We start from the raw sequence: 18,508 nt of genomic DNA, 5'->3' as shown, positions 1-18,508 counted from the left end.
TCCTGTCGCCTTTTAGTTTATAGAACTGGAATTTAAAGCTCTGATAAACGCGCCGGGTCTGAACTGCCTTAGGCCAGCATGAAGCTTTTATTGTGAAAGTGTTGAGCAGGAAGGGGGACAGAGACAATAGGCTGGCTTTGGAATAACAGCGGGATAGGCTCCGCCCCCTGATGATGTAACGGCCTCTGTTTGTGCGTCTGCAGCCAAAGAGATGAACCCGAGCGTGGCGGCCATCTCGGCTCTGGCCGTCCTCAGCATCCTGCTCCTCAGCCTGCTGGTCCTCTTCCTGCTGGTCCTCAGGAAGAAGCAGCTGCAGATGAACAGGTACCACCTCACCTCAGGTACCACCTCAGGTACCACCTCAGGTACCACCTCAGGTACCACCTCACCTCAGGTACCACCTCACCTCAGGTACCACCTCAGGTACCACCTCAGGTACCACCTGGTGCTGTGAACCCAACCGGCTCCAGAACCTAAGTGAGCCCGGTCTGCTGCTGGACTTTGTTCTCCATGTTCCATTTGAGCCAATCTGAAGAACTTCCTGGCTTCAGCAGCTAGAACAGTCTGAGTTTCCTCTATTAAGTCACGTGATCACAGGCGCTGCTGGTTTGGTTTATTTAGGTCGAATAACAGCTGCTGTTAAAAATATTCACATGAACTTCCTGTTAACAACGAGGGAAAACAAAGAGCCACAGCATCAGGGATCCTCCCAGTGATTTCACAGCCTCAGAATTAAAAGCCCAGAAATCAGCGTCTGAAGAAATCAGCGTGTGAAGCAGATCAGCTTCTTCAGACAAGCCCCACCAGCAGATAACGTTCTGATGTTCTAAGCGCTTCACTGGAACGCGTCATGTTCCATCACTCCTTTCCCACCGGCATTAAGCAGAACCAAATAGTTCTCCTATCCTAAAAAAGGAAAACCCAGAGGAGTTTTCCTCCTGCAGCCTAAAGCCAGTTATTAGCATGAGGCTAGGTCGTGTTTTATTAATCATCAAACTGGGTTTATGAAGGAGAAGAACCTTCAGAACAATATGAAAGCACTGTGGTCTGAAAATGATCCTGATTCTTTAGAAGCAGGAAAGGTTTTGGACCATGGCCAGCCATCCTTTTTATTTAATTAGGTGGGTGAAGGTCCTGGGAACCCAGCAGCTACAGTTCTAGCCCGTGGACCTTGGTTCCCCAACCAGGTGGAGTAGAACAGGGTTCTTCAATCCTGGTCCTGAGGACCCAGCGTCCTGCAGGTTTTAAGTCTCTGCTCCACCACGTCTGAATCAACACTGGGTCCTGAGGACCAGGGAGAAGACCCCTGGTCCTCAGGACCCCTGGAGTAGAAGCAGAAAGGTTTGGGTGAAGGCCTTCAAAGGTTTCCTAAAATCACTCCATATGCAGATGATAGCCAGCAAACTCCGTTATGTGATCTGGTTCCTTTTTGATTGTTTTTATGTCCAGTTTGTTCTTTTTTATGAAAGTTTGTCTAAAAATAATTAGTGATCAGAAACGTTTTACAATATTTAAAGAGACAGAAAACATTAATCTGACATTTTTACACAACGAAGACGTCATTTTGAAACCGTCAAGATGTCGTTAACCTTCTTTAACTGATTTATTTTTTGTCATTGTTTAATTGGTATGCGTTTAGTCTCCTTATTTGGATGTTTTAAAGCACTTTATAAATCCATGAATCAAATCAATTATGTTAAAGACAAAATTAGGAAAGAACAATAAGATAAATAGCATCTTTTCTTCTTTAGTTTTATTGTTTAATTGCTACTTACGCTTATGATGAACTTCAGTTGAAATTTATAGTGATTTATTAATTATAGAGTTTTTGGCAAATGTGTTTTTATTAGGCTCTATTTCTGTATTTTATTAAGGTACACCTTTAGAATTTACTTATTTTGGATTATTATGTTTCTAATCTTTTTTTTTAAATTGGAGCTTACTTTCTGAATTTTTCGGTTTTCATTTTCTGTCCTATTTTAGCAAAATTGATCTTTGAAAAAATTGCTATTTATTTTCAGTACTTTAGTAAAAGAAATCTAGTAAAAATTAGTAAAAGTTCTTCTGTCTTGAATGTATATAGAATGGAATCTTTTTAACATATTTGTTACAAAATGTGTTTTTTATTTAAGCCTGATTTAAAAAAAAAGTTTATATAAGTTTTTTTGTTTTGTAAATTCTGAATTTATTCAGTAAAAGATTATTTCTAAAGAGGAGTTTATGTTAAAATGATAAATGATTTGATTCTTCTTTTCAGTGAAGCTTTTAAATCTGCAAGATTTTACTTTGATGTCACTTTATGTTTTTATAGTTTCTTTTTTTGGCCAGTGTCATTTGTTACTTCCCTTATTTATATTGTTGCACTTCATGTTATTTATTTATATGAGTTGCTTGATCTAAGTGTTTTATGCTCAGCCCAGATAAAGCGGCAGATTTTCTGTTATTTTTCACCCACATTACTTCCTGCTGACTTCCTGTTTTTCCTGTGAACTCATCAAATATCTGCGACTTCCCCAATCCTCAGCGATCCCTACCCACACCCTCATCGTGTGATTTGTGTTGCAGAGACTCCGGCGCCGAGACCTTCGTTAACTTCGCTTCGTTTGAGCGGGATGGGAAGCTTCCTTACAACTGGTACGCTCCTCCTCCTCTTCCTCCTCCTCCTCCTCCTCTTCTTCTGCTGCTCATCCCTAGACCACATGCAGCGTGGCGCTGAGGCAGCAGACGGTTTGGTCTGTTGGTGGCGTCGGCTCGCCTCGGCATCACTTCCTCATTTCTCAGTTGCATAAACCCAACAGGAAGCAGATTAGTGGTTAGAAAGATTGATGATGAAGATTAAGGCTGCAGGTTTTAACTGGTCTGTGGCCCTTTAAGATGATGATGATGATGATGATGATGATGATGATGAGACCAGAAGCTGTTTGTTGAAGATAAACGCTCAGATTCTAGCGCTTTAAGATTGTTGTTTTTAGTCATTTCTAAGGCAGAAATGAGTCGTCCTTTCAAAGTAAAAGCCTCTGAGAACAGAAGCGGCGGCGTGGCTGAAAGTTCTGGTTCCTGAGGTTAATATAAGAGCTGAAAGACGGTCAGTGAAGGCAGAACCCTCCATGTTCTGACCCCCCATCACTAAACGCACATTTCATCCGAGTGTCGTCCTGACTGTGACGGTGAGCTGTGTTTCTGCTTTCACTGTGCATGTGGCTGTGATGATGATGATGATGATGATGATGATGATGATGAGGAGGAGGAGGAAGAGCCTGCCCCCCCATGGATGCAGGATGGAGATGATCCTTTCAGATGTTTAGTTCCTGTTGTGTGCATCACCTGCCTTCAGGACTGTTTCATAGTTAAACCTTTGCTACAGCAGGTTATCTGTCATAAAATGAGGGAGAACTCTTCCAGCACAGATGGATCAGTGAAGCGGATGTTCTGCTGTTAATAAAGAGGAAAATGAGTTTGTGTTAAGGTTTGATTCCCAGACCGCCGCCGCTGCTAACTGACCTGTCCTGCAGCTTAATGTTGCTCAGCGGCTTAAAAAGATAAAAACCCTGCTGAGCTCGTCGTTTTCTGGGGCGCAGACAGAGTAGAGTTTGAGTCAGGGCGAGGCGTTGTGGGCGGAGTCTGGAGGGTGCAGCGATGTGATAGGTTGATGCTGGACGTCGTTCCCTGAGACATTGCAGCTGCAGACAGACGCCTGTTGTCCTGCAGAGACAGCAGGCGTCTCTGAGCGGCGGCTGCATGATGCATTAGCTCTGTGTTCTGCACTAATGTGAAGCTCTGTGTCTCTTTACTAATGGAGCTCCATGTTTTGTCCCCACCCTGTCGCCCCATGGTGTCTGTTCTCTTTATTTTCTCTTTTTTGTGTTTGTGTGTTTATTTGAACCCCTTCAGGCGAAGAAGTCTCTTTGCCTTCCTTACCCTCCTGCCATCCTGCCTTTGGACTGACTATCTTTTGGCTTTTTATATTAATCCGTGGTAAGTAAGCGCCTGCTGCACCTTAGGGGCATGTTTACGCCACCACCACAGTCCACAGTGTTTATCAGAGACACCGTTTTAATCGATTAGAAGAAGCAGATCCAGAGCTGGTGGAGTAGTCTGGTGTTGTTTTACCGCTTTGCTGATAAATAAAATAAAATGAGCAGAAACGGACGCCATGGTGTCCCTCATGGCTTTACTCTTGGCCCACTGATTTTCCACACTTACATCATTTGTCCACAGACCAATTTGTCAGATTTTTTTTCTGTGGACGGCTGGCGGGAATTTAGCTTTCTGCAAATCAGTATTCCACAAATAAAAATGATGCCTTTTTGTTTTATAGCATTCACATTTTAACATTCAAAGCCTAATTCTGACTGGTGACAGACATTACAAAACCCAGAGGCTGGAAATAAAACCCTGTCATGACCATGTTATGTGTTAATCAACTAAATCAGAACTGATTAAAAGGCAGAAATAAAACTGCAGATTTAATTTGTTGAAGTCCCCACCAATAAAAACCTGGAGTCTCTGGGTTTATTAAGCTTAAATGAAATAAACAAGAACAGTAGGAACCACTTTGTATTGGGTTCTTATCCAGCGTCCCACAGGGACGTGTTCTTCTGTTCCTATTGTTCTTGGTTTAATCGCATTTCTTTTCTCAGATATTTAATGAGTTTCTGCAGGTTAACAGACAACACCAGACTCTTTTTGCCTTTAACTTTTATGTTCCTCACTCTGGAAGTCCTGAATCTGCAGGAAACCTTCAGATGTATCAGCATGTTGAGCTGTGGTGGCCCTGACTAACATGGTGGATGTACGACAGCATGATGCTAACCCTGCTTTGCTGCATGCCGTCAGTCACTCTGTAGCTCAGTCTCTGTAGACCTGCATGGTTCTGGTTAGCTGCGTCTCTTTTCCTCGCAACAATCAAAGTTGTGGGAGAAATGGGAGAATTTCAGAGATGAAGCATGAAGAGGTTAGTGAAAGATCCTGACTGATGAAACGGGGTAACAGATTCAGGTGGAGGTCAGCTGTCTGCATGGTGCTGATCCGATGTTTAGGCTCCTCTAGGAAAGTCTTCTGGAAGGCTGTGGCTGAAAAATCTCTTTTTTCTGTAATGTGCGCCCGAGGAGGAAGTAAAACTGCCGTTTTCTCATCTTCAAAGTAAAACGGTTTCGTTTTCTACCGAAAAATGAATCACATTTGAAAATATGTTGGAACCTGCTCCTACTTATACAGTAATAACAAAACTTCCTTAATTTTTCATTTACAAGAGCACATTAAAATCTATATTAAAAGCACAGCTTTGTGAAAATGACCTCTTTTGTTTTTTTATCATATAAAATTCATACAGATAGAAACTTTCAGCCACAGGCTTCAAATCTGGTTATAAAAGCTTCTGTTTTCCCCCTGATTCTGATAAATGTGCTGCAACACTGTGAGCGTTTTAATTGTTTCCTTTTTTAATTGAATCTGAATACCGTATTTCCTCTAATATGGTCACAGAACTTTGTCATACAGTTTTCCCATTTGCAGCCGACCCAAATGGATCCTGGATGAATCAGACAAAATGCAAGAATATGTCTCTGTTTCACCCACACTAATAAATCCAAAACACAAGGTTTATCAATTAAATAATTTAATTTAGTTATAATTTTACAGTATTTATCCAAATGTTGCCATTTATATCTAGATTTGTTTTATTAACATGGAATATGACTTGTTTCAACTAGAAATGTATATTATTTTAATATAACATTATAAACAAAAACAATACAATCTTAAGTTTAAAATTATTTTTCTGTTTGTTGAAAACATTTTAGATAGTAAATAAAATAATATTTTATTTTGAGGAAATGCGGTATTCTATGACCCGATGGACTTGTCTGCGCAGCAGCTCTTTTCCTCCTTACTCAACCTTTATGTTAAAAGTTAACAACGGAAACGGATCAGAACCATTTAGATAATCATCAGAGTGGGACGGGTTGTGCTGTCAATAAGTTCTGATGATCGTCCACACGATGCTGTGAGCTGCAGCTAAACCTGAGGAATAAGAAAAAGGTCAGCTGGTTGTAGTTGATGGCCGTGAACAGCAGGGGGCAGTGCTGCTGCTGCACAGACGGTCCGATCTGCTGCTGCTGATGATGATGATGATGATGATGATGATGGTGGAGATGATGGTGTTTGTGTCTTTTAGGAGCAAGACGGCTTTAAAGAAACGGAAGCTGACAAGGTAACGGATCCTGCAGCTTGTGTTCGTCCCTCTGGTTAGGCAGGTTCCTTCAAAATAAAAGCTGCTCCTTCAACCAGCAGCGTCTCTGCTCCTGCTTCCCGGACTGCAACTCCTCCCAGAAACCGTTCAGAGCGAAACGCTAATCCTGATTCGGTCCAGAATCCTGGAAGTCCCCGAGATGTTCAGAACATCTCCAGTTTCCTCACAGAGTCCAGAAGAACAAAGATGAACATCCTGAAGCCATCCAAGGAACCGGGAGGAATATCAAGAGCAGCTAAAGCCGGACTGACCCACTCTGATCCGTCAGCCGGTTCTGCTTCCAGAACCATCACCCGCTGATAGAACCTCATGAGATTATCTGGAGAACCTTCATCCTGCTCTACAGCCTTTGCTGAGCAGAAGCCTGATGTTCTCCGCAGGAGGTCCAGCTTCTCTGGGGGTACCAGTGCTGATGGTTCTACCTGCTGTCTGGACCGGTCCTCCACAGAAGACCCGGTCCGGTTGGACGGCTTGAGGCGAGTTTGCTGGAGGAACTGGACCAACGGCTGGAGGTCCTCATGACTCGGTGTCCTCCACCCTAGAACAGCTGCAGGAGGACAGAAATCTGGTTTCTGGGACGTGTTGGAGTCTGAGATCAGGAATGGTTCTGATGTTGCAGCAGAACGTGTTTCCACCATGTTCTGCTCAGACAGTTGATCCTTTAAAACCTGGATGTTCTAAAGAGAACCGCAGCAGAACCTTACCTCAGCAGAACCTTCCATCAGCAGAACATTTCCTCAGCAGAACATTTCCTCAGCAGAACATTCCCTCAGTGATGGTTGCTGTCGGATGGATGATGGTTGCTGTCGGATGGATGATGGTTGCTGTCGGATGGATGATGGTTGCTGTCGGATGGATGCAGGTTGCTGTCAGATGGATGATGGTTGCTGTCGGATGGATGATGGTTGCTGTCGGATGGATGCAGGTTGCTGTCAGATGGATGCAGGTTGCTGACGGATGGATGCAGGTTGCTGGTGGTTGGATGCAGGTAGCTGGTGGTTGGATGCAGGTTGCTGTCAGATGGATGTTGGTTGCTGTCAGATGGATGCAGGTTGCTGTCGGATGGATGATGGTTGCTGGTGGTTGGATGCAGGTTGCTGTCAGATGGATGCAGGTTGCTGACGAATGGATGCAGGTTGCTGTCAGATGGATGCAGGTTGCTGTCAGATGGATGGAGGTTGCTGGTGGTTGGATGCAGGTTGCTGGTGGTTGCATGCAGGTTGCTGTCAGATGGTGACGATGATGGTTTGGGATGGATGATGGTTGCTGTCAGATGGATGCAGGTTGCTGGTGGTTGCATGCAGGTTGCTGGTGGTTGCATGCAGGTTGCTGTCAGATGGTGACGATGATGGTTTGGGATGGATGCAGGTTGCTGTCGGATGGATGCAGGTAGCTGTCGGATGCATGCAGGTAGCTGTCGGATGCATGCAGGTTGCTGACGGATGGATGCAGGTTGCTGTCAGATGGATGCAGGTTGCTGGTGGTTGGATGCAGGTTGCTGTCAGATGGATGCAGGTTGCTGTCAGATGGATGATGGTTGCTGGTGGTTGGATGCAGGTTGCTGGTGGTTGCATGCAGGTTGCTGTCAGATGGTGACGATGATGGTTTGGGATGGATGATGGTTGCTGTCAGATGGATGCAGGTTGCTGGTGGTTGCATGCAGGTTGCTGGTGGTTGCATGCAGGTTGCTGTCAGATGGTGACGATGATGGTTTGGGATGGATGCAGGTTGCTGTCGGATGGATGCAGGTAGCTGTCGGATGCATGCAGGTTGCTGACGGATGGATGCAGGTTGCTGTCAGATGGATGCAGGTTGCTGGTGGTTGGATGCAGGTTGCTGTCAGATGGATGCAGGTTGCTGTCAGATGCATGCAGGTTGCTGACGGATGGAAGCAGGTTGCTGTCAGATGGATGCAGGTTGCTGGTGGTTGGATGGAGGTTGCTGGTGGTTGGATGCAGGTTGCTGTCAGATGGATGCAGGTTGCTGGTGGTTGGATGCAGGTTGCTGTCAGATGGATGCAGGTTGCTGGTGGTTGGATGCAGGTTGCTGGTGGTTGGATGCAGGTTGCTGGTGGATGGATGCAGGTTGCTGTCAGATGGATGCAGGTTGCTGTCGGATGGATGCAGGTTGCTGTCGGATGGATGATGGTTGCTGGTGGTTGGATGCAGGTTGCTATCAGATGGATGATGGTTGCTGGTGGTTGGATGCAGGTTGCTGGTGGATGGATGCAGGTTGCTGTCAGATGGTGATGATGATGGTTTGGGGTGGATAATGGTTGCTGTCAGATGGATGCAGGTTGCTGGTGGTTGGATGCAGGTTGCTGTCAGATGGATGCAGGTTACTGTCAGATGGATGATGGTTGCTGGTGGTTGGATGCAGGTTGCTGGTGGTTGCATGCAGGTTGCTGTCAGATGGTGACGATGATGGTTTGGGATGGATGATGGTTGCTGTCAGATGGATGCAGGTTGCTGGTGGTTGCATGCAGGTTGCTGTCAGATGGTGACGATGATGGTTTGGGATGGATGCAGGTTGCTGTCGGATGGATGCAGGTAGCTGTCGGATGCATGCAGGTTGCTGACGGATGCATGCAGGTTGCTGTCAGATGGATGCAGGTTGCTGGTGGTTGGATGCAGGTTGCTGTCAGATGGATGCAGGTTGCTGTCAGATGCATGCAGGTTGCTGACGGATGGAAGCAGGTTGCTGTCAAATGGATGCAGGTTGCTGGTGGTTGGATGCAGGTTGTTGTCGGATGTATGATGGTTGCTGTCGGATGGATGCAGGTTGCTGTCGGATGGATGATGGTTGCTGTCGGATGGATGCAGGTTGCTGTCAGATGGATGCAGGTTGCTGTCAGATGGATGCAGGTTGCTGGTGGTTGGATGCAGGTTGCTGGTGGTTGGATGCAGGTTGCTGTCAGATGGATGCAGGTTGCTGGTGGTTGGATGCAGGTTGCTGGTGGTTGGATGCAGGTTGCTGTCAGATGGATGCAGGTTGCTGGTGGTTGGATGCAGGTTGCTGGTGGTTGGATGCAGGTTGCTGGTGGATGGATGCAGGTTGCTGTCAGATGGATGCAGGTTGCTGTCGGATGGATGCAGGTTGCTGACGGTTGGATGCAGGTTGCTGTCGGATGGATGCAGGTTGCTGACGGTTGGATGCAGGTTGCTGTCGGATGGATGCAGGTTGCTGTCAGATGGATGCAGGTTGCTGGTGGTTGGATGCAGGTTGCTGTCAGATGGATGATGGTTGCTGTCAGATGGATGATGGTTGCTGGTGGTTGGATGCAGGTTGCTGGTGGTTGCATGCAGGTTGCTGTCAGATGGTGACGATGATGGTTTGGGATGGATGATGGTTGCTGTCAGATGGATGCAGGTTGCTGGTGGTTGCATGCAGGTTGCTGGTGGTTGCATGCAGGTTGCTGTCAGATGGTGACGATGATGGTTTGGGATGGATGCAGGTTGCTGTCGGATGGATGCAGGTAGCTGTCGGATGCATGCAGGTTGCTGACGGATGGATGCAGGTTGCTGTCAGATGGATGCAGGTTGCTGGTGGTTGGATGCAGGTTGCTGTCAGATGGATGCAGGTTGCTGTCAGATGGATGCAGGTTGCTGACGGATGGAAGCAGGTTGCTGTCAGATGGATGCAGGTTGCTGGTGGTTGGATGGAGGTTGCTGTCAGATGGATGCAGGTTGCTGTCGGATGGATGCAGGTTGCTGTCGGATGGATGCAGGTTGCTGTCGGATGGATGCAGGTTGTTGTCGGATGTATGATGGTTGCTGTCGGATGGATGCAGGTTGCTGTCGGATGGATGATGGTTGCTGTCGGATGGTGACGGTGATGGTTTGGGATGTATGATGGTTGCTGTCAGATGGATGCAGGTTGCTGGTGGTTGGATGCAGGTTGCTGTCAGATGGATGCAGGTTGCTGGTGGTTGGATGCAGGTTGCTGGTGGTTGGATGCAGGTTGCTGTCAGATGGATGATGGTTGCTGGTGGTTGGATGCAGGTTGCTGGTGGTTGGATGCAGGTTGCTGGTGGTTGGATGCAGGCTGCTGGTGGTTGGATGTAGGTTGCTGGTGGTTGGATGCAGGTTGCTGGTGGTTGGATGCAGGCTGCTGGTGGTTGGATGCAGGTTGCTGGTGGTTGGATGCAGGTTGCTGGTGGTTGGATGCAGGTTGCTGTCGGATGGATGCAGGTTGCTGTCGGATGGATGCAGGTTGCTGTCAGATGGATGCAGGTTGCTGTCGGATGGATGCAGGTTGCTGTCAGATGGATGCAGGTTGCTGGTGGTTGGATGCAGGCTGCTGGTGGTTGGATGCAGGTTGCTGGTGGTTGGATGCAGGTTGCTGGTGGTTGGATGCAGGTTGCTGTCAGATGGATGCAGGTTGCTGTCAGATGGATGCAGGTTGCTGTCAGATGGATGCAGGTTGCTGTCGGATGGTTGCTGTCGGATGGTGACGGTTGCTGTCGGATGGATGCAGGTTGCTGTCAGATGGATGCAGGTTGCTGTCGGATGGTTGCTGTCGGATGGTGACGGTTGCTGTCGGATGGATGCAGGTTGCTGTCAGATGGATGCAGGTTGCTGTCAGATGGTTGCTTTCAGATGGATGCAGGTTGCTGTCGGATGGATGCAGGTTGCTGTCAGATGGATGCAGGTTGCTGTCAGATGGATGCAGGTTGCTGTCGGATGGTTGCTGTCGGATGGATGCAGGTTGCTGTCGGATGGTTGCTGTCGGATGGTGACGGTGATGGTTTGGGATGGATGCAGGTTGCTGTCGGATTTATGCAGGTTGCTGGTGGATGGATGCAGGTTGCTGGTGGTTGGATGCAGGTTGCTGTCGGATGGTTGCTGTCGGATGGTGACGGTGATGGTTTGTGTCTGCAGCCCCGTTCAGCTGGACGACTTCGAGGCCTACTTCAAGGACATGAGCAAGGACTCGGCCTACAAGTTCTCTCTGCAGTTTGAGGTACGCCTTCGTTGCAGCAGGAGTTGCTCGCAGAGCGGCAACCAGACTCACCTGGTTGACCGATCACCTGACGGTTCATCTCCAGTGTCGACTCTGAACGTGTCGCATGTTTTCCAGGAGCTGAAGAGCATCGGTCTGGACGTGTCCCACGACGCTGCAGACCTGCCGGTCAACAGGCCGAAGAACAGATACACCAACATCCTGCCCTGTGAGTCCGGACCCGGTTCTGGTCCTGCTCCAATCTGGACCTCTGGTTCTGAATAACTGACCTTACCTCTGCTCTCAGATGACTGCAGCAGAGTCAAGCTGATATCCATGCACAACGACGAAGGAGCCGACTACATCAACGCCAACTTCATCCCCGTAAGTACCGGCCTCCGTCTCTCAGGTCCATTAACATCCAGAACCCTGGCAGGTCCGGTTGGTCAGCCTCCATGAGAACCGTGCTGCACGGCAGGCCACCAGGGGGCGCTGATGGTCCACTGAGAGCGATTTAGAGGGAAAGTTAAACCCTCAAACGTCACTGAGCTCCTTAAAGAATAAGAAAAGACACATTTAAAGACGAGAAGTCCACAGATCTGGACTCCAGAGAGTAGATCACAGCTGGAGCTCAGCGTTTCAGAGACGTTCCTGAAACTGATGCAGAGATGCAGCTCGGTTGTTTTTAAGGTTTGACCAATGAGAGATCAGCTGATCAAGCTCTGCAGCACGTCTTCAGTCTTTGTCCACATGATGCTAAAGCTGCAATCAGCTGTTGCTGAGCAGAACGTTGACGTTTAGCACCGCATGGAAACATGTTGGTCTCTGCTGTTCCGTCAGAGAACGTCTCAGTCGTTCCTCTTTTTCTCTGACTTCACACGTTCCAAAGTCTGAACATTCAGCTTTAGGCATTATTTGTAGGTTCTTACACTTAATAATTCAAATGTTTTACATGAAACAAACCAAAGGAAATAAAATAAAACAGTTTTGGCTTCAAAGTATCACATAAAGGCCTAAAAACATCTGGAGATGATGAAGCTGGTGTTTCTGGAAAAGCTGCAGGGAACAAAAATGTTTTCAGGTCTGATTTAAACAAACCAACAGTTTCTGCTGGTTTTCAGGCTGAGGAGCTGAAACCTGGTTTGGTTCTGGTTCTGGTTCTGGGAACTCTGGGTCAGCGGGTCTCTGTAGACCTGGGGGTCTAAAAGATTCATTCCTGACCAGAGACTCTGGAACATATTCAGCCCAAAGACTTTAAGCTTTAAGTCCATGAAAAAGAAGGAAAGAAATGAAACCCTGTGTTCTGGTTCTGACCCGTTTCCCCGCTGTGGGTCTGGACTCTGGCAGCAGGTTTTCTGTTCCCTTCTTTGACAGAAAACCCTTAAATCTGGCGATAATTTAAGATTTAAAGCCTGATTTGTTGAGGAGCTAACTCAGAGAAAAGGTCCTGAACACGAAGCAGAAGCTGTTTTTGGATTTCTCACAGAAACAGGAAGTAACACCACTAATTTTAGGCTGCACTAATCCATCCAGTTGGGTTTGAAATAAAGGAACTGGTCTCATTTACCAAAACATCAGCAGAAGGAAGAGCCGTTTGGCTCATTTATAGTGATTCAGTCACCCAGACACCCACCAGGGCGGGGCCCACCAGGGATCTGCATCACCTCTCAGCTCTAAGCATGGATTTTTTGGGTTTCCTGATGTTCTGAGCTTTGATTATTTAACTTTCCTGATGTTCTGAGCTTTGATTATTTAACGTGTTCCTGATGTTCTGAGCTTTGATTATTTAACGTGTTCCTGTGGAGGTAGAACCTCCCACTGAAGCTGTGCGCCCCGCGCTTCCTCTGTTTCAGGGATACAGACACTCCAATGAGTACATCGCCACCCAGGGCCCGCTCCCAGAGACCCGCAATGACTTCTGGAAGATGGTTCTGCAGCAGAAGTCGCCCATCGTCGTCATGCTGACGCAGTGCAACGAGCGCCGCAGGGTGAGCGCTGGTTCAAATCCCAACACTGCAGGTCAAACTTCCTGTTTATCAGCCAGTACTGGTGGTCGCCACAAGGCGGCGCCGTTTCTACCTGGCTTGTCTTTGCTAACGCAGGTTCATTCTGCCACCTGGTGGCAACCCTTAGTAATGCATGATTTTATGATTGAGTTTTTCCCACTGTGTTTAATGTTTTTCTTAAATCTTAATATTGGAATATTTGCAGTTTCCATCATTTTCAGGTTTGTTGCGTCGTTTGAGGCTGAATCTGTTTTTCTTTCTACGGGTTTAAAACATAAAAGCTCAAAACGGTGAATAAACACGGGGTTTGGTGCTGCTTGGCTTAAGTAAAACTGAATGAAGTTATATTTCTGCGGATTTGGGTCAGTTCTGTGTTTTTTTTATTTTTTATTATCGGTTGAGAAAGTTTTGCGTTGCTGCACATTTTCACAGCAGATCAAAGGTCCCAGTACACCGTTACGTAATGTTCATTTCTGTACATGTCAAGTTAAAGTTAAAGTTTGCGGCGCACGTTGTTTCTATGCGGACGCACCTCTACTCTGCCCCCTGCTGGCTGGATGGTGCCACTGCACAGGATCCAGGCTACCTGCCTCCAGGTGCCCGGTTGTCACGTGACAGCTGCGTTTTGCATGTTTCCAGGTGAAATGCGATCATTACTGGCCGTTCACAGACGAGCCGGTGATGTACGGCGACATCAGCGTGGAGATGCTTTCTGAGGAAGGAGCTCCAGAGTGGATCATCAGGAAGTTTCGACTTGGATATGTGAGTTTTCCTCACTGGCGGGATGTTGCAGCGTTCAGTGAGAGCAGCCGTGACTCTTTGCTGCCCCCTACAGGCGGACGAGAGTCTGGACGTCCTCCACCTGAACTACACTTCCTGGCCGGACCACGGCGTTCCCACCGTCAACGCCATCGAGAGCATCCTGCAGTTTGTGCACATCGTCCGGCAGCAGGCCAACAGGACCAAAGATCCCATCATCGTCCACTGCAGGTGGGTCAGCCACAGCGGCTGGTTCTGAACGGGCTGGTTCTGAACGGGCTGGTTCTGAGCGGGCTGGTTCTGAACGGGCTGGTTCTGGACGGGCTGGTTCTGGACAGGCTGGTAGAACTGGAGCTGAATGAAAGCAGGGAGGTTTCAGGATGATTTCTCTGCCTTCCAGCTCCGCGTGGCTCAGAAAAAGTGAAGAAACCAGGAGAAGCCGTTTAGATGTTGGCGTTGACCCAGTTTCTATTTACAGCATGAAGTGGATCTGCTGAGATGATGAACGGTTAATGTTGATGAGAGAACCACAGGAACCCAGATGTTTCTGTCTGTGTTTCAGCGCTGGAGTGGGGCGGACCGGCACCTTCATCGCCCTGGATCGCCTCATGCAGCACATCCGAGAACACGAGTTCGTGGACATCCTGGGCATGGTGTCGGAGATGAGATCCCACCGAGTGTGCATGGTCCAGACTGAGGTGAGGAGCAGGACCTCAGCCTCCTTCAGCTCCTCGTCCTCCAGCTGGGAGCGTGGACGATGGAACGAGGCGGATAAGAGTCTCTTTTCACAAAAGATTCAGGCAAAAGCTGCCAAGCTAACGGGGTTTAATAGCGTACAGAACCACATTCCAACAAGATCCAGATCTCTGAAAGTGTGCAAGTTCTGACGGGTTCTGTGAAACATGACCAGTCAGTATTTCTGGCACTTTCCAGATGTTTCTCCAGCAGAAAGCTTGACTCAAAGGAAGGCGACCAGAAGCGCAGAACCTGACTGCAGCTTTGTGTTTGTGTCCAGGAGCAGTACGTCTTCATCCATCAGTGCGTCCTCCTGATGTGGCAGAAGAAGAAGCAGCAGTCCATCACCTCTGACGTCATCTACGAAAACGCCAGCAAGACATAATGAGACGCCTCCAGACGTGAGTCCCAGGTTCTCCTGCAGATCGGTTCCTGCAGCAGGTTCTGAAGGTTCTTCTGCTCCAGAGTCAGAAACCAGAACGTTCCACGCTGTGACACTACCGGCGTCTGGTAGTCAGTTACCCAGTAGGCCTGTTGTTGATTGGCTGAGATGATTCTAGGCAAGGCAGGTTTATTTATACAGAACGTTTCAGTAACAACACGATTATATGATGGATTTGCTGATTTATTGAGGAACAGTGCTGGTTGGGCGTGTCGTTCATTGATTGGTTAATTAGTTTTCACGGCTGGGATTGAGACAACGGACAGACCAGCGGTGAGAACTCTTGGCGTTCCCCGTCTTCCAGCTGTTCTCCACAATAACTCAGATCAGGAACCTTATCCTCAACCTTTGTAAACTCTTAATGTGTCGCCTGCTGGAATAAAAGTTGATTCCTGTCCTGTGGATCCAGGCGCATCCTAGCACGCTAACATGCTAACACGCTAACATGCTAACTCGCTAACACGCTCTCTGTCTTTCAGGCGGTGAACTTGCCGACTGCGGCTGGGCTTCAGGCATCCATTCTCTGTAGAAGACGACCCGCTTCATCATCAGTATCAGCAACACGACAGAGAAAACTTTGATCCAGTCTTTTATTTCCATTGGTGTTCAGGCGTTTGATGGAGTTCTGCCTTAAGGAGCTTTCACTGACTGACCTTTGCTGTTCGACTAAAAGCCGTTCCCAGCGAGCGGCGCTGCGGCTCCACGCCTCTGAGGCTCTGAGTCGGCACTTTTCCATTTGATGTAGTTTTTTGTTTTTATCTCAGGATTTGCTGGACACCAGCGAGCGCTCTGGCCTCTTCCTATTGGTCAGATCTAGTTTCTGCATCCGTTGTTGTTGGCAGGGAGCAGCTTGTAGGACGTAGATGATGTTAGATGATGTTGATTGTACACTGACTGCTGTTAGCATGCAGAGACAGACCCAGCAATCAACCAGAAGCAGCTTCATTCATAGGGTTAAAGCAGACCTCCAGCACAAAGATCTGGATCAGAACCCCCAACCAAACGCCTCTGAAGGGCTCAGCTCTCTACGTCTGGATGTTTCCTGGACGACTGGCGCGTGCACTGAGACCTCCGAGCTGCTGAGCCATGAGGGAAGAGTTCCTGCTGCTGGGAAGGACCGGCCTACGGACGCCTCGCTCCCTGGAGCCCCGGCCAGGACCGCAGGGACAAGCATCAGACGGCGAGGCGTCTCATCAGGACGACGGCAGCTGGACTTCAGGGAGGGGACGCGTCTGAAGAGCTGCAGATGGTACAGGCTCCAGTTCCTCGTCTCAGCAACAGGCTCGGCTGCTGAAACACAGAAAATACACAAAGCTGTCCGGAGAAGAGACGGCGCTGACGTGAACGATGAACGGGATGAAAACGTGTCTGTAGCCAGACTGAGAAACATTCATCACTCTGAAAACTCTGTTTCTACGTGTCTCAGACCTGCGATCCTGCAGCTCTTTAGTCCCTGAACAGGAACCGTCCCGTTATCGGCCACATGGAGCAAATCTTCTTCCTTTCTGCACCCTGTTTTCTGCTAAATTTACTCCAAAAATCAGTTTAACATGTAAAACAGTCAATCCACCAATCAGCCGTTCACACTATCAGATGTTAGTTGATGCGTCTGGAGGAAATCATCCCAAATGTTAGTTTGCACTCAATCTGGAACTCAAGGTTAAAGTAAAACTAACAGGAAATTATTTTTAAAACATGTTTGCTTTTTACCACCATAAACTCTCCAGATGAAAACATGGAGTTTGATAAAAACTTTCTAAACATTCCCAACTGGAAACGCCTTCATGACGCTGCTGTCTACACCCTGAACACTAGATGGCGGTAAATCTCACTAATCGCTTAAATCTGGCTGCAATTTTCACAAGAATATTAGTGTCTATTATAATTTACAGCACTAAAGAAAGTATTTTTAAACTCTGAATATGAAGAATTATTTTTGGAGTTGTGATAAACGTGAGTGTTGGTGCCCCCTGGTGGCTGTTCTGCAAAGCTTCGTCGTTCATATCAGCTTCTCTTAAGTTTGTCACGCTTTCTATTAATTTTATGACTTGAAGGTTAGAATAAAAGCCGCCCTGCATCTTTGCTCCAGGACTTTAGAGAATGTCTGCTGAACCCAAAGTTTACTCTGCATTCAGGAAGCTCACGGTGTCGTCAAGATAAAAGCTCACTTTCTCTTAACATTGGCTGTTTATGAGCATCAGGAACTACACTGGGTCAACTTTATTTTTATTTATTTTTTACTACTTTCTTCTGGTAAAAATGTATAAACAAGAAATTCTACTTTATTAAAACTGCCATTTCAAGTTCTTTAGGTGATGCTTTCAGTTAAAACATAATTTTCTTGGTATAAATGGAAACATATGACAGTATTAGCAAAATATTAATAATTAAAACATTCAATTTAAGGAACCAAAGTTTTTAATTTCTACATTTTGAAACTCCAGTATAGAAACATTATGTGAGATCCACATTATGGACCAAGTGATGCCGTATTTTCAGCTTTCTCTTGGTCTTTATAGTTTCTCAGCAGTTTGGGTGTCATATTTTACTTCTGAATAACTTTCTGCATATAATAAATGTTTTAATTGGAAACGTCCGCTTTTTCTGCAGAACGTTGAAGCGTCTTATTTTGGCGGAAACACAGATTGAGTATTTGAGGACACCGTGGGCTTTAGTGCTCAGCTTTTAGTGAATGTGGGAGTAAAGAAAAGCACAGTTTTTGTTTAACAGCTTGGTGTTGTGGCCTTGTGGTTCCACATGTGAATCTTAAAATGTTCCTCTGAGCTTCAGTATTTGGGTTCAGTCGCCTCTCCGTCTACACACGGTTCCATGTCACTGTTAGATATCAGATGTACTGTACATACTACTGCTGATTAACTGCTCGTCATTGCTGAGAACTTCTTGTGAAGCTGTTTCTTTAAGGTTTTTTCTAAGGTTGTAAATGTAAATCTTGATTCTCATCCAGAACCCGGAGCACTCGCTGTTCGAAGGACAAACTCTGGTACAAAAACTTGCACACAGTTCTCCGGGAACTCGGATCTGGAGACTTTCACGGTTTTTTCTCTTGCTTACTGTGTCCAGTCAAAGTCGTACGTCATTGGTGCCATTTCTCTTGTGCTTTGTGTCACTTACAGTTTGACCTGGAACTGTCACAGAGTTTTAATGTGTGTTGGAACAAAATAAAATGTTGCAGATATCCTTGTTGTCTAACTTTTATTACAAGTTCAAGCGCTGTGGTATTATTACCTTTACGGTTATAATGAAACACTGCAGCAAAACTACGAGCTGAAGCAGAACTCTGCATGCTGTTAAAGATGAATAAACCAAGAAATATTTCAAATCTGTCCAATTAATCATGACCCCACTGACATGACT

General features: G+C 46.9%; 2 protein-coding genes across 4 annotated transcripts in view; both read left to right on the top strand.

Moving 5' to 3' along the window:
* Window positions 1-18,330, top strand: part of ptpro (protein tyrosine phosphatase receptor type O) — a 37,582-nt gene extending 19,252 nt beyond the window's left edge. For 2 of the 3 annotated variants that reach the window (XM_021323692.2, XM_036149180.1), the window contains 13 exons: window positions 204-324; window positions 2,566-2,634; window positions 3,892-3,975; window positions 6,176-6,211; window positions 11,131-11,212; window positions 11,330-11,420; window positions 11,499-11,575; window positions 13,045-13,179; window positions 13,837-13,959; window positions 14,033-14,187; window positions 14,519-14,654; window positions 14,972-15,092; window positions 15,613-18,330. In XM_021323692.2, coding sequence (XP_021179367.2) covers window positions 204-324; window positions 2,566-2,634; window positions 3,892-3,975; window positions 6,176-6,211; window positions 11,131-11,212; window positions 11,330-11,420; window positions 11,499-11,575; window positions 13,045-13,179; window positions 13,837-13,959; window positions 14,033-14,187; window positions 14,519-14,654; window positions 14,972-15,076 — 1,214 coding nt within the window. In that variant the 3' untranslated portion in view covers window positions 15,077-15,092; window positions 15,613-18,330. The remainder of the gene's footprint in view (window positions 1-203; window positions 325-2,565; window positions 2,635-3,891; window positions 3,976-6,175; window positions 6,212-11,130; window positions 11,213-11,329; window positions 11,421-11,498; window positions 11,576-13,044; window positions 13,180-13,836; window positions 13,960-14,032; window positions 14,188-14,518; window positions 14,655-14,971; window positions 15,093-15,612) is intronic. The other variant, XM_021323694.2, reaches the window with a different exon arrangement.
* Window positions 7,161-9,595, top strand: LOC118566612. The gene is made up of 13 exons (XM_036149181.1): window positions 7,161-7,200; window positions 7,250-7,315; window positions 7,386-7,448; window positions 7,576-7,618; window positions 7,703-7,765; window positions 7,808-7,892; window positions 8,020-8,103; window positions 8,167-8,418; window positions 8,461-8,481; window positions 8,525-8,587; window positions 8,842-8,904; window positions 9,031-9,135; window positions 9,556-9,595. Exons 1-13 carry the CDS (start codon window positions 7,170-7,172, stop codon window positions 9,571-9,573), a joined length of 957 nt encoding a protein of 318 aa, XP_036005074.1. The 5' UTR covers window positions 7,161-7,169; the 3' UTR covers window positions 9,574-9,595.
* Window positions 18,331-18,508: the final 178 nt, after the last annotated feature.

Source organism: Fundulus heteroclitus, chromosome 17 (genome assembly GCF_011125445.2).
Source record: "Fundulus heteroclitus isolate FHET01 chromosome 17, MU-UCD_Fhet_4.1, whole genome shotgun sequence".
NCBI lineage: Eukaryota > Metazoa > Chordata > Actinopteri > Cyprinodontiformes > Fundulidae > Fundulus > Fundulus heteroclitus.
This window is presented reverse-complemented; position numbering and strand designations above follow the sequence as displayed.

What these genes read in the sequence shown, in the direction of transcription:
- LOC118566612 (XM_036149181.1), top strand. Translation starts at nt 7,170, where the DNA reads ATGCAGGTTGCTGTCAGATGGATGCAGGTTG. An exon ending in ATGCAGGTTGCTGTCGGATG is followed by an intron (nt 7,316 to 7,385) that starts GATGATGGTTGC and finishes GAATGGATGCAG; the next exon opens with GTTGCTGTCAGATGGATGCA. An exon ending in TTGCTGTCAGATGGATGCAG is followed by an intron (nt 7,893 to 8,019) that starts GTTGCTGGTGGT and finishes GGATGCATGCAG; the next exon opens with GTTGCTGACGGATGGATGCA.